General features: G+C 44.0%; 1 protein-coding gene across 3 annotated transcripts in view; it reads right to left on the minus strand.

The window, feature by feature from the left end:
- The window catches only part of Efcab2 (EF-hand calcium binding domain 2), a 101,549-nt gene extending 82,964 nt beyond the window's left edge, over positions 1 to 18,585 (minus strand). Inside the window, exon 1 of one of the 3 annotated variants that reach the window (XM_059280272.1) lies at positions 18,377 to 18,585. In XM_059280272.1, coding sequence (XP_059136255.1) covers positions 18,377 to 18,407 — 31 coding nt within the window. In that variant the 5' untranslated portion in view covers positions 18,408 to 18,585. The remainder of the gene's footprint in view (positions 1 to 18,376) is intronic. The other 2 variants (XM_059280269.1, XM_059280270.1) reach the window with 2 other exon arrangements.
- Positions 18,586 to 19,776: the final 1,191 nt, after the last annotated feature.

Genomic DNA, 19,776 nt, shown 5'->3' on the forward strand with positions numbered 1-19,776 from the left:
ACTCTGGTCCCTTCAAGCATGTTACTGAAAGCTATCTCCCCAGCCCACAAAGTCTTATTTTAACTTGATTCATTAGTCATGTCAATAAACAATGCCATAATTCATAAGTTTGCTCTAGAAATAACCAACTTCTTGCTACAGAAAATATTTAAAGTGTAACTTTACCATATATGAGAACATGATTGGTTGATAATGGAAATATACCTATTTAAACACAATTATATCTAGTTTAATTAAGCCAGAGACATTAAATTAATTAAATAAAATTAAATAAAGTTAAAACCACAGTGCTTAAGTTTTTAATAAACTCTGTGCAGTGTTGCTGAGCTTGAAGGACAATATTAACAATTACTTATTTATTTTTGGACAAATGGCATGTTCAGCAAATGTTCTAGTAAGTGTTACTTTATGTAGAGTATCTATTTCCAAAATAAAAACACAGAGAGAGAGATGGAGCATATGTGAACATTGATGGTCAGATGCTAAAGCAATACCAGAACCACCAATTAACACAACCACTGCAACATATAGTTCATTTCAGGCTGTTTTATACATCTTAACATACTGTTTACTGCCAGAAGGCTTGTCTATTTTGATAAAATAAGAATCTCGGTATTTTTAAATGTTAGCAGACAGGAACATTGTTCCATTCCTGCTACTCTCCATTCCCTATGCATTCTTCTGGGTATTTAGTATACACTAATTCTTACATGTACATTTTAGAAAGATTATCCTTTGTATTAACTTAAACATCTTTTTCTCTTCCCAAAACAATTCAAAATATGTTTTAAAAGGATGATAGGCTAGGGAGGTAGCTCAGTGGTAGAGTGCTTGTCTAGTATAGCACAGGCTTTGGATTTATTCACCAACACCACCAAGAAAGGAAAAAGAAAGGGAGAGAGAAAAGGAATGAAAAAGCAAGAGAAGAATTAAAAGGAACGATAATACAATGCATTCTCAGAAAAGAACCAAAAGCATGAGGAATACTTTGGTGTTTTGCCCCTTAATGTCCCCATAATGAGATGCAGCTAGAAGAGAGAATCCAGCAGCATTCGGGCAGGCCTGAGATTTTAGTGAGCCACAGTAAAAGAGGCTGAGTTTATCTAAGAGCAACAAGACAGCTGCAGAGTTTGTAAGTGAGTACCTGTGGATCCCATATACGGGCACTAAATACAAAGATTCACTGAGGGGCTGGAGAGATGGTTCAGCAGCCAAGTGCATGGGACCCAAGTTCAGTTCCCAGCCCACAACAACCAGTGCACAACTGCCTATCACTCCAGCTCCAAGGGATCTGACACCTTCTTCTGTCCCTAAGGACACCTGCACGTGTATAACATACACACACACACACACACACACACACACACACACACTCATCATCATCAATTTTAATGTGAATATACATATTGTTTGGGGTGTGTGTTTGTTTGCTTACTTGGTTTTTGAGACAGAGTCTTACTATATAGCTCTGGCTGGCCTGGAATTCACTAGGTAGACCAAGCTGGACTTGAACTCATAGAGACCTGCCTGCCTCCGCCTCCCAAGTGCTAGGATTAAAGATGTGTGCCAACAGGCCTGGCATGTATATTTAAATTTTTGTTTTATTATTTTTATTTATGTGTGTATGTGTGTCTGTGGGAGCCAGGGGAGTTATAGTTCCCTGGAGTTGGAGTTATAGACAGTTGTGAGCTGCCCAACTTGGGTGCTAGGAATTAAACTCCTGTCCTCTGCAAGAGCAGTATGCACTTTTAACCACTGAGCCATCTCTCCAGCCCAATACAGATATAATTTAAAAAAAAAATAATTTTTGAGCTGGGGCTGGAGAAATGGCTCAGTGGTTAAGAGCACTGGTTGCTCTTCCAAAGGACCCATGTTCAATTCCCAGCACCACATGGCAGCTCACAACTGTTGTAACTCCAGTTCCAATCGATCCAACACTCTCACAGACAAAACCAATACACATAAAAAATAAAAACAATATTTATGCCGGGCAGTGGTGGCACACATCTTTAGTCCCAGCAATCTGGAGGTAGAGGCAGGTGGAGCTCTGTGAGTTCCAAGCCAGCTTGGTCTACAGAGCTAGTTCCAGGACAGCTAAGGCTACACAAAAGAAACCCTATCTCCAGAAAAAACAAATAAAAGCAAAAAAAACAAACCAAACAATATTTATTGAGCACCTAACTGCTCAAGATAAGCCCTGCTTCTACGAAGGAACTAAACTGGAAGGGGGCAAAGCTGGAAGCAGGGAGGGAAGAGGTGATCAGTGCATCCCAGTGTGCCCGGGATCCCCAGGTCACACTGCAACTGCCTGCCTGCCTCCCACTCCCTGCTCCCATTAGCTGCAAGGTCAGTTCGACTGGAAGCCTCACCAGCTCACCTCACTGCTGTTTCCCCGCCCCAGCACAAAGCACACACATGAAGGCTACTTAGAGCTCCATAAAGTTTACTGTATCAATGATTAAGCACGAAAAACTCAAAGATCCCAGGTATCTTCATCTTAAATCAAAATTTGAGAAAGGACTCTGCTTGCAAATAACTTCTAAAAAAATATTTATTGTGTGAAAGCTAGCCTTAAAGAAGACATAAGATAACTGTTATTTATTAAGCAGTGCTATTTACTGTGCGTACTGTATGTATGAGAGAAGCCACGAGGCACAACAAAATACTGTAAGAATTTTTTTTGTTGTTTTTTGTTTTTGTTCTTCGAGACAGGGTTTCTCTGTGTAGTTTTGGTGCCTGTCCTGGATCTTGATCTGTAGACCAGGCTGGCCTCGAACTCACAGAGATCTGCCTGGCTCTGCCTCCTGAGTGCTGGGATTAAAGGCCTGGGACACCACCACCTCCTGGCAAGAGTTTATTAAGGGAAAGAAGGGATGTGCATAGGCCTATGGAATGACTGTACAGGAAGAGAGAGAAGGGATAGACGGAACCCACTTTTATAAGTCACACACACACATGTGAATATGGGTTTATGTAGCTACACCACGCATGTGCACGGATCACGTGTAGGACGTAAGGCCCTAGGATGACTAAGCATCTTGCCTGGCTACTGGAAAGCACATGTGAGGTCATGTAGCTGGGGGAGTGGCAGAAAACTCTAACAATAATGGACCAGACTTCTGGTCTGATGAAAATGAAAAGTAGTATTTCTGGAGCTGATCGAAACCTGGAATTTGAGTGCAAGTGTTTCTCTACAGATTAGCTAGAAAAAGAACTCACACAGTCAAGGTTAACAAGAGAAGAAAAACCAGATGATTTAAGAACGTTTGAGACAAGAAGAAATCAGTTAATACAGCAGGTGAACATGTACAGTCCCATCCTTTCACCTCCATTGTTTGCTGCTAAGGAGCTGTACATAAAATATCCGTCTGATTACACCACTCTCCAGCCTTCAGAAACTCCCCAATGGCTACAGGCTAGAGTCGTGCTCTGCCTAGTGAGTATGCGCACCTTGCCATGCCACCATCTCCGAAGATTCTCAAGGACAGGGGAACCACTACTTGGCCAGTCATGTGAGCAACCCAGGAGCTAATTTCAGATATCTAGCAGCTCTGCTCCTGGAACAGAATTCTGGTTCAGTGGTGTGAGGGAGGTCCAGGAATCTCTTTCCACGGACTTCCTCAGAAGAATCTGCTGAGTGGCCAAGTTTGGGAACCACTCCATTAATATAACATTGCATTTACAAAGAACTCTAGACTGTGACCAGAAGGACCCCACAGTCAATCAGTGAGCTAACACTGGCTAAGGGGACTTGGGCAAGTTATTTTCCCCAAGGACTGCAGACATTTTGCCTTCTCCCCCATGTTGGGAGTCAGAGTCAGGGCCTTGTGCATGCTAGGTAAATGCTCTACCACTAACATTCAATCTCATCCTAAAAGTTTTCTCCTAAAATGCAAACTACTCCTTACTCACAGAAGTCTGCATTGATTCCCTCTCATTCTCCCCACCTGGGGGCTCCTAACACAATGAGTACACTCTCCAGCAAACCTCCACTTCCACCACACTCCCCTTCCCTTCCCTCATTCTCCAGGCTGTGCTAACCACCGTCCTCTGGAATCCATTAACTCAAGTGAGTACTTGCTGGGCACTAAACATGAAAGATAGCAGAGAACACAGTAGACAGACTTGTGTTGTCATTCTAATGGGAAAAAAGACACTAAACAAATTACACAAAGAACGGAATGTGATCGAATCCTTACACTGCAACCAATTATTTGCATTTTACCTCCCTTATACACTAGGCCCCTCAATGTAATTAAAAGTTCATCTTTATATCTCCTGTATTTTGTAGTATCCAACATAAGAGGAAGAATTAATAAATCATCTAAGGAAGAATGCTTATTTAATGAAGGAAGGTCCAGGAAAAGACAAGGTGGATGAATTCCTAAATTTGAATGGGGAAGTTAGCTTTGAACAACAGAAGGAACAGATCTTCTACCGAGATGGCTATGGGAGGACAGGGGTAGAGATATGGCTAGCTCTGTGCTACAGCACTGGCCTAGCACATTCAAGATTCTGGGCTCCATCCCTATGACAACAAAAACAAAAATAAATGGCCTTCCTACCTTAAGGAATGCAGGAAAGAAAAGCATTCATAAGGTAGGTTTTAAGGCAACAATGGAGTTTTCAGGCCTAATAGCTACCATAAAGCAACACCATCCATGGAGACTTAGAAAGCTGAAGTTGGAGCAGAAGGCTGAAAGGTAGATTTTTCTCCCATTCCCAAACCAAAAGAGGGCTAGAATGGATGCCTTCCAGGGCCGTGAACACCTCTCCCCCGTCCCTTTCCTCTTGTTTTTCCTCCTTCTCCTCCTTTTTCTTTTCTTCTTCATTCTTTTTGGACATCCAGGATCTGAATACTCCTTCTATTTGGAAGGAGTCCCTATTGTGTAAAACTCTGACACAAGATGGTAATTCTCTCTCACCATATAGGACAAAAAAGGTAGACATGCCTTCTCCCAGGTTTCTGGTGGCAATAGAGTAGGCATGTGATCTAGGCTGGGGGACCAGGTGTTTTTGTTCAGGATTCTGAATCTTAAGATAATTTTTAGCGGGGGGGGGGGGGGGGGGGGGGGGGGGGGGGGGGGGGGCTTTAATCCCAGCACTCGGGAGGCAGAGGCAGGCAGATCTCTGTGAGTTCGAGGCCAGCCTGCTCTACAGAGTGAGGTCCAGGAAAGGCGCAAAGCTACACAGAGAAACCCTGTTTCGGACAAAAAAAAAAAATGATAATTTTAGCCGGGTGTGGTGGCCCAGATCTTTTATCCCAGTACTTGGAAAGCAGAAGCAGGAGGATCTCTGAGTTCAGGACCAATCTCATCTACATAATGAGTTCCAGGCCAGCCAGGGCTAGAGTGAAATCTTGCCTCCAAATATATATATATATTACTGTTTCATATATATATATTACTGTTGCAATGTAGAGACAAGGTTATCGGTGGGGATGATGTGATGAAGGCAGCAGAGCCTGTCCTGGCAGTGCCATCAGCTGAGGTTCAGGTTGGGTCTCTTCTGTTCTCAGCCAATCTGGTTCTAGGGCTTTCTGTTGGTTTTATGAGCTCCTTGCTACCTTTTCTTTTTTTGTTGTTGTTGTTTTTTTTTTGTTTGTTTTGTTTTTCGAGACAGGGTTTCTCTGTGTAGCTTTGCGCCTTTCCTGGAACTCACTTGGTAGCCCAGGCTGGCCTCGAACTCACAGAGATCCGCCTGCCTCTGCCTCCCGAGTGCTGGCATTAAAGGCGTGCGCCACCACCGTCTGGCGAAAATTAAAAATTTTAAATGAAGGTACAAAAGAAAAATTTCTATGAGGATGAAGAGCAATAATTTTGAATTGAATTGTACCATGGTAGTACATAAATGTAATCCAAGAACTGGGGAGGCTTAGGCAGGAGCATTACAAGTTCCACATTAGCCTGTACTACCCAGTAAAAGCCTGGCTCAACCAGGTGGATCTCTGTGAGTTCGAGGCCAGCCTGGGCTACTAAGTGAGTCCCAGGAAAGGCGCAAAGCTACACAGAGAAACCCTGTCTCGAAAAACCAAAAAAAAAAAAAAAAAGCCTGGCTCAAAAACATCTAAAATGTTTTAATTAGAAGTAAAATAACTAACTTATGGTCTTGAATTAAAGGAGACAGAGGAGGATGAATACCTTTCTTCAAGATGCCCAAAAGTGTTAGCCCAGAAGAGAATGCTAGAGTAAAAGAAATGTGAGGCTGGAGAGATGGCTCAATGGTTAAGAGCACTGGCTGCTCTTCCAGAGGACCCGGGTTCAATTCCCAGCACCCATCCGGCAGCTCACAACTGTCTGTAACAGTTCCAGGGGATCCTACACCCTCACACAGACATACATGCAGGTGACATGCCAATGTGCATAAAATAAGTAAAACAAGTGTTTGTAAAGAAGTTTATTGGGGTTAGAAAAAAAATCTGAGGCTCCAAAGCTTCCATGAAAAGCGTTCAGGGTGGATGAGAAAACAGAGTGATAAAAGGCTAGCTATGTAAAGTGTGGAATATAAGAAAAGACAGTTGACCAGAGATAGCAAAAATAAAATGGAAGTTAAGCAGCTTGTTCTTTCCCTTTAAGCCTAGGCTTTCAAAAGTTCCCAACGTTTGCCCAGCCCCCTTTTACAACTATGGGCTCGTGGGTGTCTCTTCCCTTCCCCCTTTAGTTGGTGCGATGTGTCTAGGGTGTTCATCTTTGTCATCAAATACTGGGTGGTAAGGAATAAATAAGTGGTGTCTTAAGATTATAGGACCGCAGACTTAAGAAGAGCTGTTCTCAAGGGGCTGTAAGTAACCACTGCAAGAAACCTCTCCCCTGACTTGATCTGGATATGATATCTTGACGTCGGAGCAGATGCTCAACGGACTATAGGCCGTGAAACAGGTACTAGGAAGCTGTGTTTATGCAGTGCTAACACCTCATTTGGGCTCACCAGGTAACTGGAAGTACAACGAAAGCCTGGCATCTCTGCTTTCATCTTCTGTCTATCTCCTTCAAAGACAAAAAAAAAACAAAGAAAAGAGGGGAGGCCTGAGGCCTCCTGCCAACAGCCACAGGAGAGCTCCAGAGTTCTGTCAGAGCCTCAGCCAGAAACACTCAGCAAAAGCATGTCTAGAAGCTGTGTGAGGAAAATGGCTGTAGACTGCCTGTTGATGTGGAGTAACCAGTTGCCCATTAATAGGTAATTAATACAGGGGCTGTGTCTAATTTATTTGCTTCTGAAATATTTATTGCTTAAAGTTTTACTAAATTTGATTAGCTTTCATTTCCATTACCATTTTCATCTGAATTGTTCATGGGTAGTGCGAATTGTTAGAAGGTCTTATTAATAAAAACAAACCCGAGAGCCAGATATTGGGGTGAATGCTGAAAGATCAGAGAAACAGAGCAAGCCACAGCCAGCCTCACCTCGCCAGTTCCTCAGCTGATTCTGTTTCCTCAAACTGGAAGCCTCTGTGTCCTCATCCAAATGGATCTCAGCTGAACTGTGCTGCTAAAAGCCTAAAAGCTTACCCAGCTCTAGTTCCTGGTCCTCACGCCTTATATACCTTTCTGCCTCCTTCATGTTTTTAACTTTATAGTTTGAAGTTTAAAGATGATTTTGTAGGTAGTAATAAAAAGTGTGTCCTCACTCAAAACTACACTGTGTCCTACTGCTGCTGTTGTCCCCACCTGAAGAGAAACATGGTCCAAAGGAGCCTTAAGGTAAACAGGGCTGGATTCCATCTTGTCATAGTGGGATATTTTACTGTAAACAGCTTTTATCATTTTGAAAGACAAATTTTCATTTCTGAAAAAAATGTATCAAGCCTAAAAACAGTGCACAGCCACAGACATGTCTATAAAAAGATGTCTGTCAACTGTGTCTTCTACTTTAGAAGAAAGCATCTTGCAGTTTTCAGCTCACTGGCAGCTATTTCCAGGGGGATTTTTTTTTAGTGTGGTGTAAAAACCCAGTCATGAAATGTTAAAGGTCTTCTATAAACCAACTGATTTCTTCAATGATTCAATCATTGCAAAAGTCGGTTTAACAGCTTTCTTTACATCCTATACTATGGGATACAGCAAAACCTTCCTTGAAAGGCGAAAACTATATGGTAATAAGGAAAGGTATTGAATGTCAAGAAAAGGCATAGAGCCGGGCGGTGGTGGAGCATACCTTTGATCCCAGCACTCGGGAGGCAGAGGCAGGTGGATCTCTGTGAGCTCAAGGCCAGCCTGGTTTACAGAATGAGCTCCAGGACAACCAAGGCTACACAGAGAAACCCCATCTGGGGGAAAAAAAAAAAAAAGAAAGAAAGAAAGAAAGAAAGAAAGAAAGAAAGAAAGAAAGAAAGAAAGAAAGAGGAAAGGCATAGTTTCATCATGGATATTTGTTTACTAATTGAATAAATGTCAAGATCTTTATGAGTTTCCAAAAATTCTGTATCAATAATATAAAATTTGAAATAGCAAACAAAACCAGGCATAGTGGCACATGCCAGTAGTCAGCACTTGGGAGGCTGAAACAGGAGGATCATGAGTTTGAGGCAACCCAGGCCTTAAATTCCAGTCTAGCCCAACCTATTCAGGGAGAACTTGTTCCCCAAACAATAAAAATAGAACTGAATAAACAGGAAATAGTAAATGCTGCCAAACAAGCCCTTCCCCAATTAACTAATATCCACACACACATATTGGTCATTGAAACAAGGTCTTCTTCCTTTTTTTTTTTTTTTTAATTTTATCCTTGTGTGGTCACACACTGGACAGCCAGGTTCCTCTGGAACATCAGTTAGTGCTCTTAACTGCTGAGCCATCTCTCTCCTTGAAACAAGGTCTTGCTATGTAGGTCAGGCTGACCTAGAACTCTCTGAGAACTCTCTGTGTAGTCCAGGCTTGCCTCAAACTTAAGATCCTTCTGCCTTGGTTTCCCAAGTACTAGGAATACAAATTTGAACCACCATGCCTTGATAGGCAAGCTCTCTGCCACTGAGCTACTCCCCCAGTACTAACTATATATTTAATCAACCGAGTCCTTTAACTAGGCTACTTCTTCACCTGTAAAATAAAATAGCATCTCATACATCTGCAGTAAAGGTTAAATAAAGTACATAAAATAATTAACATAAGATTTGCTAATAGTAAACAAGTCCTTGGTGAATGTAACCAAAGTAATTACCAGAAAGACTAACACCCAAACAAAAAACTACTAAAAAGAAAATTCAGCTCCATCCCCTGATCTCCAACAAGAGATGAAGAGCTAGGGAAGAGAGCCAATCACAAATGAGCAATGATATAACCAACCACCGTAAAATAGAACCAATGGAACCATCATAAAAATGCTAAAAAAAGGGTTTTGGAAAGCTTCTAGACTGACAGGCACATCCACATATCAAGAAGATGGTGTACCACAATTCTACAGGGACTCCAGATCCTGGGGAAGAGCCTTAGGGGCCTCCTCTTTGTTTGTGTCCCTTATAACACCTTTCATACTAGTCTAGTAATCGGTGCTCCCATCAGGTCTGAGACTGATTAGAGCAAATTATCAAACTGAGAAGGGGGTGGTAGGACCACCCAACTTGTAGCCAAGTTAGCCACTACCTGCAACTGGCATGTTTTCATGGTAACAGTTTTGTGGAGCTATCACTCAGCTGGTGTAGTCTGCACTATTTCCAGTAGTGTCAGGAGTGAGTATATTGTAAACAACCACTGGTATCCACAAAGAACTAGAAGGCTATTTGATATCGAAAACCCACACACTTGGCCTCAATAGTGCTGGGGAATAGAAATTTGGGGGTAGGGGGAAATCGAAATGCTAGCAAGATTAAAGTGTGTGTGGTAATAGGTTAAAATCCAACCAGAGGGGGTATATGTTAAGTTTAATTTCAAAGACAGAAAGTAACGGTAGTCTACACAGAGAGCAGTCATAACCAAATAGAAGTCCAATCACCAAAAGGTACGGGAAAGATTCAAATAAGAATGTAGCTGAGGATTTTCTGATACTGACGTATCTGTGTACATATTCAAACACCTAACTAGGTGTTCAAAACCCTAGCCTGCAGAAATGAAGACAAGATAATAAGTCCCAAGAGAAGCATTTGCCATGAGAACTGTTTAAAGTATACAACAGAGAAGGTAAAGAAATGCCCTCAAGGTTAATTAACTGGAAAGTGTAAGTGTTACTGTCCTCCTTGACTCAAGTAATGCCAGCATCTATTCTAGACACACACTGTTTAAAAACAGCCAAGGAACCAATTCTTGTCTGTGTGGAGGAGGAAGTTCTTAGTGATTCATATTTTATGAATAACTTTATCCAAAGAGAATATATCAGCAAACACTCAGCCAAAAATATCATAAGTCAATCATCAGCTAGTTTTATACATTGTGCTTTTCTATGAAATGTTTATTGAGGGCTGGATATAGTTCAGTGGTGGAGCACTAGCCTAGCATGCATGAGGCCCTGAGTTCAGAGTATTAATCATCCACTTACAATAGATCCAATCTAATTTAAAAGATTGGCTACAATAAATCATTAGGGATCAATGCTAAAACTCAGCAGGGAGTAAATGATTCTGTAGAAACACCCAGCAGCCTCCACTTCAGCCCTGAGTGTATAGGTCCTTGAAACTCAGTCTGACTCACACTAGAGGGGTGTTAACCCCTAGCTCTCCTCCAAGTACTCAACGGCAATCCCAAGACATCTAGACTTCCTAGACTAAAATCTTCTCTGTCACTTCTGTTCCCACCTGTCCTAGCTTGGTTTCTGTTGTTGTGATAAAGACCATGACCAAAAGCAGCTCAGAGAGGAGAGGGTTTGTTTGGATTACAGATCTGGGGTCACAGTCCATCGAGAGAAGCCAAGGCAGGGCAGGACTGTGGAGGCAGGAAATGAATGAAGTACAAGCCATGGAGGACCACTGCTTACTGGCTTAGTCCTCATGGCTTGCTCAGCCTGCGTTCTTACAGCACCCAGGACCGCCTGGCCAGGAGCGCTCCGCCCACAGTGAGCTGGGCCCTCCCACATCAATCATCAACGAAGAAAGGGAACCACAGGGCAGTCTGCTGGGAGCATTTTCTCACTTGATATTCCCTCTTCCCAAATGATGCTAGCCTATGTCAAGTTGACATAAAAACTTGCCAGTCATAACATACTTAAAGGTATTTAGAAAAGACCTTGGTCTTTTCCAAAAATTTATATAATAAGAAGTTCAAGGGTTAAGAAAATTTGCATAAAACAGACAGATGGGTTATTTACTAATAATATTTGAACCCCAGATTCCTAAAACTCATCCCATACTTTGTGTTTCTCATCAAACTCACATTTAATTATACTGTGTGAGATAATAAAACTTCCTCAGAGAGAATGGGGAAGATCTGAGGAGGACTGACCAATGGACACTAGGCTACCATCACACCGGTACAAGCTCTGGCGTGCCACCACACAGGACAGTGACTACAGCTGAGGGGAAGGAGCTTGAGGTCATGGCAGGAACTGAACCAGGAGACAGATGTAACTGACTCTAGGCAGGAGCTGCACTGCGCTGTCCTCGTTTTAAACGCTCCAATGGCTTCCTCTGGATGGAGACAGCCGCTGCCCCAAGTGTGGCTGGTTTCAAGGAGAGCTGCCTGTGGCCGTGCTGGGCACCTCACTGCACAGGCTCTCACCCTCACCTTCCCAGTGCGGCCCCACTCGCCCGCCTGCTTAGCTCCCCTAAGGAGCCGTTTTCCTTTCTGGCTTTGGGCTTTTATGAATTTTGGTTTTTGTTTTGCTTCAAGCCTTTGAATTTCAGCCAACTGCTTTTCAGCAGAAGGAATACCACACTGAAAGCCCCTGAAGTAAGAAGTTACATCCGTGTTCCTCTGCTGCAGCCTGACGTTTTTGAACAATTTATTCCATATGTAATTAAAGAATTACATAACTCTGTAATGGTTCTCTCAACAGTAAGTAATCTCAAAGCGGATAAGGCCCATCTTTTATTCCTCACGAGCAGTGCTCATACAGTAAGCACACTTACAGAGTGCTCACTACACAGGAAGTTCCTGTTACATGTTCTGTCACTCACTGCATGAAGCAGCTCTGCAACACTCATTTGACATGTGAAAAATCAGAGCACCGGGGTTCCCAGCTCATAAATTATACCACAGAGTTCATGTTCTGAGCTACTAACAAGTATTATTTACAAGTGTAGGATGAATAAATACATGCCCAGGCTAAAATGTTGCTTATAAACTAACAAATAAACCAGGCGGTGGTGCCTCACACCTTTAATCCCAGCACTTGGGAGGCAGAGGCAGGTGGGTTTCTTGGGTTCAAGGCCAGCCTGGTCTAGAGTGAGTTCCAGGACAGCCAGGGCTACACAGAGAAACCCTGTCTTTAAAAAAATAATAATAACCTAACAAATAATTCACTCCCCAAAACAAAGCATACATAAACATGTAGCCAAGAGGAAAAAACAAACAAACAAACAAACTCTGGAAGAAAAAAGAGCACCTAGTTTGCTTTGCTAGAGAGTTCTGACTATTTTAAAACAATCAAGTAAGGGTTTTAGGTAAAGAATTCATACCCAGATAATCAGCTTTTCAGCATGATAAATGAAACAAGTAAATTAGTTTAAGATACAGATGAAGAGGAACATGTGTCAAGAGACCCTGGAGGGGCTAAGGATGTGACTCGGCAGACTACTTACTTGCCTTGAGCCCACGAAGTCCGGGTTGACCTCCCCAGCACTGCATAAACTAAAACTATGGGAAGTGGAATGTGCCTGAAATATCAGCACTTAGAGGATAGAGGCAGGAGGATGAGAATGTCAAGGTCATCCCTGGCTATATATCAAATTCAAGGCCAGCCCAGGCTATATACGACCCTGTTGAAGAGAAAGAGAGACAGACTGACTGACTGACTAACCAAGAAAGTCCACATGCTGTACTTTATGGCTTATCATTTCTCTGCCATATAAGAAGCTGGCTCCAGCCAGGTGTCCCAGCACTCAGGAGGCAGAGGTAGGCGGATCTGTCTAAAAAAAAAGCTGGCTCCAAGGAGAGGTGAGAACCTCAGAGATATAAGGAAACCATAAATTTCTAGTGATGGGAACCCTGTCTGAACCAATCAATGTTGACACTATAACAAAGAAACCCAAAGGGATTACTCAGATCAAATGAAACCAGAGGTCAGTCAACTATATGCGATGTGGGATTCTCGGCTGACACCTATACTGGAAGAAACGAAGTAACAGGCATTATTGACAACTGACGAAACTGAAGACAGAAATGTGCCATCTGCTGTATGAAAGATGATAATCATCCTCTGACACACCATCCCCTCCATCAGCTATGCCAGCAATCTCCTAGTTCTGTCTCTAAATAAAAGAGTTTGAAGGGTAAATTTTCTTTGTTTAGTGACCTAAAACAGGAAGAACAGGTATTGAATGGCCTCAGAAGTACGCACAAATGCTTTATGTATGATCAACAACTGCTTTGATCAACAACAGGACTTCGGCTTGTTTTTTTCCTACCCTCAGACTTCATGTCAAGCACATACAAGCACATACTAGTAATCACCAGGCCCTAAAACGCAAGGGGCTTCAGGCCACTTTCTCAGCATTCCCATGCCAACATTGTGGGTGCTGGAGACACGAGGACTCAGAAGAGTAGCAGGAATCTTAGAAGGTCTTATTAATAAAAACAAACCTGGAGCCAGGTATTGGGGTGAATGCTGGAAGATCAGAGAAGCAGAACAAGCCACAGCCATCTCACCTTGCCAATTCCTTAGCTGATCCTGTTTCCTCAGACTGGAAGCCTCTGAATCCTTATCCAGAATGAATCTCAGCTGAACTGCTGCTAGAAACCTAAAAGCTTAACCAGCTCTAGTTCCTGGTTTTCACGCCTTATATACCTTTCTGCTTCCTGCCTTCACTTCCTGGGATTAAAGACGTGAGTCACCATGCCTGGCTGTTTCCAGTGTGGCTTTGAACTCACAGAGATCCAGATCTCTGCCTCCAAAAGGCTAGGATTAAAGGTGTGAGGCCACCATTTTCTGGCCTCTGTCTGTCTAGTGACTGTTCTGTTCTCTGACCCCAGATAAGTTTATTAGTGTTCACAATATATTGGGGAACACAATATCATCACAAAGAACACACCCCTATCCACTAGGAGTGATGGTGCATACCTTTATTCCCTCGCTGGGGGGTGGGGTAGAGGCAGGCAGGCAGAGTTCTGTAAAGTTCTCAAGGCTAGCTTGGTCTACACAGTGAGCTCTAGCACAGGCGGGACTACACAGAGACCCAGTCTCAACAAGAAGACAGGAGGAGGAGTCACCATCCTCATCACAACATAAACAGGTGTAATTCTCTTTGCTTTATATTTGAGGAATCTGAGGCTCCTTAGGTTTCACACCTAGACTAAGATGAGATGGTTATAGCTTGAGAAAGATAACATACAAATCCAGGTCTCCCTCCAAGTCTCACCTTTGTTAACTGTACTATCCCACAGCCTTTAGCATATAATCAATAGTTCCTAAGAAAAAAAATATGTACACATACATATAAGTTCACTTTTAATTTCTCCATTTCCTCTATTTCAATTTTTCTTTTTTTTCCCTGTGTGTGTGTGTGTGTGTGTGTGTGTGTGTGTGTGTGTGTGTATTATATCTATGCAAGTATGTGCAGTGTGGAGACCAGAAGAGGACATTGGTGTCCTGTATCACACCCTGCCTTAATCTCTTTAGACAACTCAGGGTCTCATTGAACCTGGAACTACGCTGGCAGGCAGCAAGGCCCAGGGATCCTCCCGTCTCTGCCCCCGAGTTGTACACATACATGCAGCAGTGACCTGCTTTTCACATGGGCCCTGGAATGCAAACCCAGGCCCCCCTGCTTTTCTCTGCCTCCCAGTTGTACATGTACATGCAGCAGTGGCCTGCTGTTCACATGGGCCCTGGGGTGCAAACCCAGGGCCTCTCACTTGTTCAGCAAGAACTCTTACCCATGCAGTCACCTCTCTAGCATCTCAATCTAGATTTATAAATGTTTTGGTTTCAGAGTGGTACCATACAAAGAATGAAAAAAAAAAAACCGTAAAACCTCCTCCATAATTAAATTAGAGTCATTTTTCCGAGTAATGTTATCAAAGGGTACAAAATATCAAATAATAATTTAGTACAGCCAAGGAGGTGGTGGCGCGCACCTTTAATCCCAGCACTTGGGAGGCAGAGGCAGGAGGATCTCTGAGTTGGAGCCCAGCCTGGTCTACAGAGTCCCAGGACAGCCAGGGCTACACAGAGAAACCCTGTCTTGAAACCTCTTTCCCCAAAATAATAATTTAGTACAGACAAAAATAATTTATTTTAAAGGGAATGTGTTAGAAAAACTGATACTCCTTCCAAAGCTCACCGGTCTGCCAAAAGTCAGAATCCTATACCTAAGCAGTTGGTTTCCGGGACGTGGTTCTAATTACAGACAGAAGATCCTGCTGGTGCTGTGTACAATTCTCCAGGAGACATGAACAATGGGATTAAAGGGTCCAGCAAATTGACATCTGCATCAATTACCCATTTAAACAAACAGAACAAACCAAAGGAAAAGATTTTCAAACAAAACTGATCAGGAAACTTCAAAAAATGATAAAACTTCAAAGAGAATTTTTTCACATCACATTTCATTCTTTCAGTACAAAAAAAAAGAAAAAAAAAGATAAATGACTTAAGGCGAGTCTTAATTATCCACTTGACTGGGCAGATACTGCACACCTCTGGATGTGTCTCAGCTTTTCCAGGGACAACTGGATCTTGAGGGCACTAACCTAATCCATTTTAATCCAGGGACAGTTTCAAATATTTGAACAGAACTGTGAAGGGTGAGGTTTCACGGATGAAGTAGGATGCTAGGGGATGTGCCCTGGGGTCTTGTGTTGGCCCTGGCTCTTCCTATTGGCCCTCTTTGCATCTTGTTTTCCATGTGTGTTTCTTTCCCCCCCTTACCGATGTCACCTTTGGGAGGGCAAAGCCAATGCCTGTCTCATCTTCCTATTCACTATCGTTCTGACTTCATGTAAGGGCTAAAGCCCCACCTGCCCAAAACCAGAAAACTTCCTGGAATGCTGGGGGCTGTTGTTCTTGAAAAACAACAAGTCACATGTTTTCACTTCAATAAACAAGGTTGGTTGCCCCAACTGCACAGGATGTGCTTGATCAGACACAGGCTGGAGATACGTAGTTAGGAAGCACGTCAGGATGTATGCTTGCCCCCTTTGGACAAAGGTGGAAAGTACAGGGGCCTTGTGGGTTTGGCCTTTATAGGCACCTGACTTAATAATTCACCACCATTTCTCTGAGAATCCTGCATATGGATCTGGCTACTGTTCACCTTCCTGGTCAGGAGTTAATAAAGTTTGCTTCAGTTGGTCCATTGTGGATTAGGTCTTTCTTCTCAAAATTCTCAGGTTCAACACTCACCAGACTACTTTCCATCAAACAAGCTTTAAATATACAAGAACTTAAACATATGAAATATGAAATCCAGCTTTCAACAGCCATTACTTGTACAGTTACAGACAGAATTGTTTCTTCCTCTAAACTTCTTTTAAACAGAAAAATGATTTAACTAAAGAACCAGGAATTCTCTCCTCCCTCGCTCCCTCCCTTTCAAGCTCTCTCTCTCTCTCTGTAGGGATAAAAATTGTAAAAATCGGGGTTGGGGATTTAGCTCAGTGGTAGAGCGCTTACCTAGCAAGCACAAGGCCCTGGATTTGGTCCTCAGCTCCAGAAAAAAAAAAATTGTAAAAATCATGCTTGCTTGTCATGGTGGCATACTCCTTTAATCATAACTCTCTCTCAGATGCAGAGTCACATGGATCTCTGTGAATTCCAGGACCAATCAGAGCTACAAGGTGAGACCCTGTCTCAAAATAAATGTATTTTTTAAATTGTAAAACCAGCAGTATAGTGCAGTGCTACCCTAAACAAGTCTTTAAAAAAAAAAAAAAAAACCTGTAAATTTATCTCCTAATGATTTTTTCCTATTATGTTCTTTCTTTTAGGGGGTGGAAGGGTATTAAGAATCTAATTAAACAAAAATAAGCTTTCTGGTGGAGCTTTTTCTCTGAAACATTTTTTCTTACGGTATTATTTTGATCATATTCTTTCCCCTCCCCCCAAGCCTCCCTGATCCTCCCCCACCTTCCTACTTACCAACTTCATATTCTTTTTTTCTTTTAAAAAAAAAAAAAAAACAAAGGTGGATACTTTTCTTAGAACGTACCTTTCGCTCCTAAAGCAGCACCACAAAACCGTAATACCTTAGTAGAGGTAAAATCTATACTACAATCCCGGCTTCTGAGATTAATTTTGCCATGTATAAATCTCAATTTCCAGTTATCAATAAACAGATCTCTGGCACAGTCTCATGTTTCCCTGCTGATTTTCTGTGATCACCATGACGATGGATTAAACATCGCCTGTAAATATTAGTTAACTACTTTGTTCCAAGCTGAGAGAGGAGGGGCTAGGGGTCGACAGGGTGTGTTGTGAAAACTCAACAACTCTTAACAAAGATGGAGTATTGCTTTCACTTCTATGTTTGCCCTTTACTATTTTAGGACTTGCTTTATTTATTTGTTTGTTTGTCTGTTTAGCGGTGGTTTTGTCAATTATCATGTAACTGCTGTTGGATCACTAGATGCTAACCAGGGATCCGATTTTAAGTCATTCCGCTGGGTTAGACACAGCCCGAAAGGTCTTGCGGTTCAACGCGGATCATCGGTTTTGAGGGTCCCCCGAGGCCTCTCGCGGGTCACTGCAGCCTCGGTCCCCGGCACCCGCGGGGAACCGGGCCAATCTGGGCGGCCCCGAGGGGTCCCGGCTGGGTTTCCTTGCCGCCCTGATGAAAGCGGTTATCTGGGTTATCTCCAGCGGGAGCCAGGCGGGCGGGCGAGCACGGCCCAGCGTGACCTCGAGGCCAAGCTCTGCCGCCGGGCGGAGGAGGCAAGATGGAGGCGGCCAGCGCCTGGGGCCGCGCTGGGCGGGGTTACGGCGCGACCGACCGCAGGTGGATCCCGCCAGGCTCTAGCGCCAGCTCGCCTCCACCGGCAGGCCGCCCTCCCGGGTCCCCACAGCCCGGAGCGCGGCCGGCGCCCCCGGAGGGCGTGGAGGGACCGGGAACAAGGACGCCATTATGAACTTCCCCTGTGGGGGCCACGGCCGCGGCCCGCGCGGACCTCGGCGGGGAAAGGGAGGGAGGAGGCCGGCGGGCGGGGCGGCCCAGGGCGGAGGCGGCGGGGCGGAGCCGACGGCGGGGACGCGGGCTGGCGCCGCTCCACGACCCACCGTCTGCCCGCCGCGGAGCTCAAGATGGAGGCCCCGCAGCGCTGCCCCCCAGTCGCGGCTGCCGCCCCATCCGCGTCCCTACCTGTGCCTTCCCGGTCCTTCTCCTCCGCCATCTTGGTGCGGAGCCCGTCGCCCGGGAGATGCCCATCCCAAACCCGGCGGGCCGCGCGGCGGGGCTCCCCCTTCCGCCCGCGGCCCGCTCCGCGTTCCCCCCCGGAACCGAGGCCGGAGTGCTTTAGGCCTAGGGGAGTCCTGGATGAATTAAGGTTCCGGAGCCCGCCCCGGCCCGTGTGTGACTGTCCCGAGAGCTAAAGCACACCGCGCTCCCCCCGGGAGGTCGGCCTGCCTCGTTTGTTTGTTTGTTTACTTATTTGCTTTATAAGATGTTGTTGTTGCTGTTGCGCAGAGCTCGGGTGCAGAGCGCGCAGCTCCCCCGTCCCATTCGCAGCCGAAAGGCCGCGCGCCCGCCCGCCCGCCCCGCAGGTCCTGTGGGTCCCCTAGGTCGCCCTCCAAGCGGAGCCACGGCGCAGCCCGGGGAACTGGAGCGAAAACGGACGTGGGCGGCTGCCGGAGGAAGCCAGGCCTCTCTCCAGGATCGCGGGAGAGGACTCGCTGTAGAAAAACATGTGCAGAATAGGCACAAAACACTGCGTCGTCAAGGCTGCAATTTCTGATACAAAATAGTGTTCTCATAGCAACTAATAAATTGCCGGTCCGGTCTCGGTATGACACAACGTTGATATGTTGATAGAGCAATTTGGCGTGACCTCCCAATGAGAATTTTGAATCCTAGGTTCCTGAGAATCTTGGCTATGATGTTTTGTTGTTGCATGGATAAGGTCAACAAACTTGGATATTTTCTTTTTTAAAAACACTTTTAAAACGCCTGACAACGTGGCTCAACTGAATATCTAGTTTTAATCCTTAATGATATATCAGGGCATGTGTGTATTTATTTTAAAATGTATTATAAAAGTAACAACTAAGTGTTGAGGCCTTTGCCAGGTGGTGATGGTGCACACCTTTAGTCCCAGCATTCGGAAGGCAGAGGCAGGCTGAACTCTGAGTTCGAGGCCAGCCTGGCCTACAGAGCGAGCTCCACGACAGGCACCAAAACTACACAGAAACCCTGTCTCAAAACAAAACAAATGTTGAGGCCTTTAAAATGCAAGGTATTAATATTTAAATTTTTAATACTGGTTTTTCTTAACTGAATTTCTGCAATCACAGTGAATGAACCTTCAAAGCAGGCCGACTGTATTCTTCATTAAAATATTTTTTTCTATACAAGATAACTATTTGATGCAGTGTCTGGCATTACACCTAAAATAATTACAAACTTGAATAATCACGAAATGGTTACTAGGAAATACTTGTGGGATGAACTAAAGTATGCACAATAAATTTAACACCCCAAAATATAGAAGAGTAATCAGTACTCATATTAATATTTACATTTCATGTGTTCCCCTTTCTCTCCCT

This window comes from Peromyscus eremicus, chromosome 15 (assembly GCF_949786415.1).
Source record: "Peromyscus eremicus chromosome 15, PerEre_H2_v1, whole genome shotgun sequence".
NCBI classification, from domain to species: Eukaryota; Metazoa; Chordata; class Mammalia; order Rodentia; family Cricetidae; genus Peromyscus; species Peromyscus eremicus.